Source organism: Melampsora larici-populina (genome assembly GCF_000204055.1).
Source record: "Melampsora larici-populina 98AG31 unplaced genomic scaffold MELLAscaffold_21, whole genome shotgun sequence".
NCBI classification, from domain to species: domain Eukaryota; kingdom Fungi; phylum Basidiomycota; class Pucciniomycetes; order Pucciniales; family Melampsoraceae; genus Melampsora; species Melampsora laricis-populina.
This window is the reverse complement of record NW_006768785.1, coordinates 330,039-335,741: the sequence shown is the minus strand read 5'-3', so window position 1 is coordinate 335,741 and position 5,703 is coordinate 330,039. Positions and strand designations below refer to the sequence as shown.

The 5,703-nt window shown below is 42.3% G+C and overlaps 1 protein-coding gene across 1 annotated transcript; it reads left to right on the top strand.

Annotated features, from left to right (window-relative positions):
* Nucleotides 1-3,093: 3,093 nt before the first annotated feature.
* MELLADRAFT_87471 (uncharacterized protein) lies at nucleotides 3,094-4,572 on the top strand (the record flags this gene model as incomplete). Its single annotated transcript, XM_007410697.1, has 3 exons — nucleotides 3,094-3,126; nucleotides 3,188-3,364; nucleotides 3,439-4,572. 3 exons carry the CDS (start codon nucleotides 3,094-3,096, stop codon nucleotides 4,570-4,572), a joined length of 1,344 nt encoding a protein of 447 aa, XP_007410759.1.
* Between the last annotated feature and the right edge of the window lie 1,131 nt (nucleotides 4,573-5,703).

The window sequence follows — 5,703 nt, the reverse complement described above, 5'->3', positions numbered from 1 at the left end:
AGGGGCAGGCTTTACACTTTGGTAAACCAAAGATCCTGAGGCTACTTTAGACTCCTGGTGAGGGAGGAAGCTTTACTGCTTTATGGTTTATTTCTAGAGACGTTTATGGCCCAGTGCTCGTAGAAATCAATACCAAGGGTGTTCAGCAATGGAACCCGTAATGCTCAAAGATGGTCTTTTAGACTACACAACTAATCACGTACTCAAAGATCCTCTCAATAGGATTTCAAGTATAATGTGATTCTGATGTTGTGGTGTGTGAAAAGATGGGGGATGAATCAAGGGAAGAAGGGGGGTTTATATATTCACAGGTCAAGCGTCAACTTGTGGTTGGCGTGTGATTCTTGTCTCACTTGTGGTTGGCGCTTGGGTTAGGTTTGCTACGTATTTAATACATTACGTACATGTGTTTATGTGGCTCTTGACACTGAGCCGTGAGATGTACTTATGGATTTATACAATAATATAATATTACATATGTAACTGTTAGCCCGTGGTCGTGTAATCAGGGCTCAGGGCTGACACTTGAGCTAGCGGAACAAGAAGCATGTTAAATGAGTTGTTTGGAGAACAGTTCACAAAATTGTATATACAACTTACCTTTTGAAATTGATTTTCAAGCTTTTTTCTTGAGTTAGCAACTTTGTAATTATTGAGCCATTTTTGCAACTACATCAGTCCAAAACTGTCTTGAAAACTAGTATTGGTTTCATGAATCAGCTTGATTTGTCTAATAGATTCTTCTAACAACCACTGCAGTTGGGATTCAGACCACTGAATCAGTGGATCTTTGTGTGTGCCTTCTCCTTTGTCATCAGATGTGACAGCCATTGATCAAGTGGATTGAAATTGATGTAAATGTGAGGGGTGTGCGTCAAGAGGTGAGTGAAGATGATTGTTGAAATGCATCACTTGGCCAAATACTGTCAAGTTCCCCAAACTTATATAAGTCCCTTTGCTCTGGCCCTGTTGGTACAGGTACCACAGGTACCACATACTGACTTATATAAACTTGCTAGTTCCCGGTCATGTAAGTACTGTCAAGACTCAAAACCACAAAAGAATGTAAGAGCATACACAGCCGTGATCTGTACACCATGACATACATATATTTTGGGTATTTATATCCACAGCTGTTGATGTTACCCCCAAACACATACTTAGCTTAGGCAATTTCGCATGTGTGAGCCAAAGTTGGCCAAATATGCTCTTTTTACACTTGCACCCTAAATCCTTCACTTCTCCCATACAATGCAACTTGTACAACTGGACTCTGTGTAAATCACAAACCTTGATAATCATCTAAGCCATAACACAGCTCCCAAATTATGCTACAAGCCAGAATGTAGGGAACAATGGCTGTAGATACTTCAAATTCCATGCCTCAAATGGTTCCCTAAATGATCTGTACAGCCCTACATACATTACCAATTTACGGCACGGCTGTGGATGCTCCAAGTAAAGAAGAAGATTCTTGAAAAGGGGCAAAAACCACATTAAGTTGTGATTGTGTAGGCAATATAACCATGGATTTAGGACAGTGCTTGAGGTACTGAACACGTTTTTCAAAGCGTGGTTTTTTGAGTATTTTTCAAAGTGCATAGGGATTTTGTTGTGTGAAACACTATCTAGACAAGTCAGGTATGTAAGGACCAAGAGTGTGTTTGGTGTCCTTCAACCTTGCAGGTATAGACCTACGAGGTGTACACCCGCGGATCCGCAGGTTGACGTTGTCTACCTTGAGGTGTGTACCTGAGCATGGTGCGTTTGGTACGCACAACCAAAAGCGAACTCCAACCACAAGTTATGGGTTTGGAGTGTAGCCTCAAGAGTAAAACAGTCCTGGCAAGGCTTTTGTCTTCAATGACCGTATATGCACTAGCCATTGCTGGATGCCAAAGGAACATTGTGATTATTCTTGCCCCAAAGCATCCAGGAAACCATCACTCTCAATCTTGATTGGTTCACTTGTGTAATAGTGAGCTTGTTTTCTTTTTTGGTGGCATAGCAAGGTGAAACTTTTGATATCATTGTTCCTCTCAGTGACCTCAGAAGGCTTTTTTCTCTTTTTTTTTGTCTACAAAGACAGTGTTTCATCTCTACCGCAATTGGACCCTCGCAGGTCTATGGGACTCGCCAGGTCAACCTCAAGATTTGACCAAAACATCAAAATCTCGAGGTTGACAAATTTGGCTGGTTGACCTCGAGGTCTACACCTCAAAGTTTAACCTGAGTTGCTGTACCGAACAGCAAATCCTCAAGTGTACATCTCAAAGTGTAGACCTGACATTTTGGCTGGGTCAACCTGCGAGGTTGACAGGCACCAAACACACTCTAATTTACCTGGGAAGATTTGGCCTTTTATGTAGTTGGAGCAAAGGATTTTGTTGCCATTCAATGTCAAGATTTATTTTCTTTCCTCTTTTGTTTTTTCCCATTAGCTTTTGTCATTGTGATTTTTGTGCAAGCACTTTTTTTCACCACCTGTGGTACAGCCATTCCGATATTGGTTGTTGCACCCTTTTGAAAAGAAAAAGTTTGTGAGCTTAAAACCTAAGTTTTAACCGGTTAAAACCTGAAATTGCCTTGAATTACAGCTGAGTTTGAAGTTTTATCAAGTAAAAACTTAGGTTTCAACTTTTTCTTTTTCAAAACAGAGCGACAAGCAATATCGGAATGGCTGTAAGTACAAGTCAAAAAAAACATGGTGAAATCTGCTGCCAAGCGGGGCCTAAATGAAGCCCTGTAACCGTTCAATGCTCCCTCCGACTCGAGCATTGCTTGGTCCACCGGCCCGAGCCGAGGCCGGTGACCCGCTCTCGTCTTTGATCACGTGATCAGGGTACAGTCTGAGATATCTGATACATCCACCAATACTCTCTACAGACAGGTTTTGATGAATTGTGAAGTTTTTCCTTTGAGTTGAGTTGAACGATTAAAGAAACCATCTCAGATTCTGTCATCAAATTCAACAGCTCGAGATTATCACCTACCGTCCCACTGATCTTGCTCTCATAATCATCCTTGCCGCATCGATAGCTATTTTTCACTTGATCGATCGTTCTCATTCGAAACTCTGCCAAACAAATTACGATGGACGAAGACAACCAGATAAAGTCTATCAAAGTCAGTCGCGCATTTTTATTCACACATTCATCCATTACTCAATCCTACCTCAATCCTGCAGGACTCTCTATTAGGGCATGACCGAGAATTTCAAAGATTATTATGTATGATCCCATCAAAATTTCACGTTTTACCGCCAGACCAATCATTGCTGGATGAAGGATTCAGTAAGAAGAGTAAGAAGCACAAAAATCAGAAAATCACTCCCGAAGAGAAACGCTTACAAAAACGAGCTCGCGTGAGTATATTTCTAAGGCTCAGATACCTGAACTTCCTTTGATCTGATTGCTGACGCTCTCGCAACTCATTCAGTTTGATCCAGACGCTTCTCTCACCATGCCTCAATTTCAAGGTCTGGCAGAATCATCGTCAGCCGAAGACGACGATTCCAAATCACCACCTATCAAAAAAACTCCAGCTGCTCCTCAACTCTCCCGAGCCGAGTTACAAGACAAGCTCCAGCGCCGGATTGCCGAGCTTCAAAATTCGGCAAGTGCTATCGCTACAACTTCGAAAGCAGACACCGTTTCAGCGAGTGGTAGTAGTGGTGGTCACAGTCCCCCTGCACCCACGAAAGATGCCCTTCTCGAGCTAGGCCGTCAGAAACGAGGGGAAATGAGAGATCGCAGGCGTCGGGAGCGTAAAGAGGGTCGGCGCCGTGAAAAGGAGTTAAAAGCTGAGCAGACTCTACTGGCCAAAAAACGCAAAGGTCTATTACCTAAGAAGGAGAATAAATCGAATGGGTCAGGAAATCTTCAAAAGGGGATTGATTCAAACCGAGATGCAACTCAAGCGGATGAATCTGCTCAAGACGGACGAACCAAAAGCGGAGCGACTCCTAAAAAGCTCAAGACGACGGTTCCAGTAAACAATGCGGCTCCTCAGGAAGAACCTACCCAAAAATCGACTTCGACTGCACAGCAGGAAACAACCAGTGCCTCCGCTGAGGTCAAAGATGCTTCTGGTGCACCTGACTTGACGTTTTCGGCTTTACAATTCGGATCTGAAGCAAACTCGAATGGGAGAAAAGGGCCGAGAAACCCTTCATGGACTTCGAAAAAACCTATGGAAGCCAAGTTGGCCCTTGACAGACGCCAAGCCTATCTTGACAAACTTACTCCTGAAGCACGTGAACGGGCCGAAGAAAGCAAGAAGTGGGAAAAGGCTGGTTTACAAGCGTCAGGTACAAAGGTGATGGATGACCCGAAGAAGCTTGATAAGGCATTGAAGAGACAAACCAAGGAGAAACGAAAGAAACGAGAAGCATGGAATGAGCGTACGAAAGCGGTAGAAAAACTTCAAGAACAAAAACAGAAGAAACGTAGAGATAACATTGAGAAGAGAAAAGAACAAATTCGAGACAAGAAGAAAGGTGGAATCAAAGCTAAAGGTAATTCAAAATCAAGTAGTGCTGGAAAAGCGAAGAAATCTGTGAAAGGTTTTTAAGTTGTGTATCGAAATGCAAAATCGATAGCGATTGATGATGACGATGAATTATTCAATATAGAACTCTTAAAATATGTTACAACTCTGACTCAGTCTCCCGTTTTTTATCCATTGCAATGGCTTTTGTTTGAGCGCAAATGCATACACAACTTTGTACCAATAATTACATAAGTTTTTCTGTTCACCGTTTTCCTTGAGAGGGCAATAGGTATGCGGTAAATACTCATTGGTGCACTTTAGGTCGAGTGCTTGAATCGCTATTCATTGTGATTGTCAAATGGCGTTCAAGGTGTGCTACCTGTCGGTGAAGTCTCAATATTAAGCTTGACATCAATTTATCTAATTTTTCACGGAGTATGGATCTCTTGATGATAAAAAAACCTTGTTCTGGTCCTACAGGGTTTGATTGTTACATTAATCTGACCATAAATGCTCACGTTGACCATCCCTCACTTAGAAAAGGCGCGTTGAGGTATCTGCTGGTATATGTAATTTTGCCTCTGAGTAGCTCTGAGTGCATTGCATGCTGCTCAAATTGCGAATGTGTGATTGAGGATTTGCCCCCACCTGACCCATTTCACCTGCTTTTTTGATTCTCGGCTTGCTATCTTACACCCGCCCGTGTTCAGTCCAAGGATTGAACCTTGTAGCAGTTGTCAAAGACGGAGAAATAGATCCTTCAAATGTTTTCATGCGAGCGGGTGACACAAGAGAAATGAATGTGAGTGACCAGAAAGTAAAAGAAGATACAGTCAAACCGGAAAAGCTTGACCGATTTTGCCCGCAAAACTCGAGCAAATTGGCGGGGAATTGGTGGCAAGCTTTTCCGGTTTGACTGTATATGAACCTGTTTTCTCATTTATGCAAAATCTTGTAAATTGCCTTTAGACAAGTTTCTTAAAATGAGAAGTCAAGAGTTTTGTGCAATTTGTTTTAAGCTCCTGCTCTTGGAAGAACAAGCCTTCAGATGTCACACAACATGGTTGCATGGATTGCAATTGAACTTGCTTTCCATGCACTCACGCCTGAATCACATCTGGAGGTGAATCATGATATAAGTACATTGTCAAACATTTAAGTAAAAGGGATCAAGAATGCGAAAGTGAAGCTCCGTACTGCTCCATGCACTTC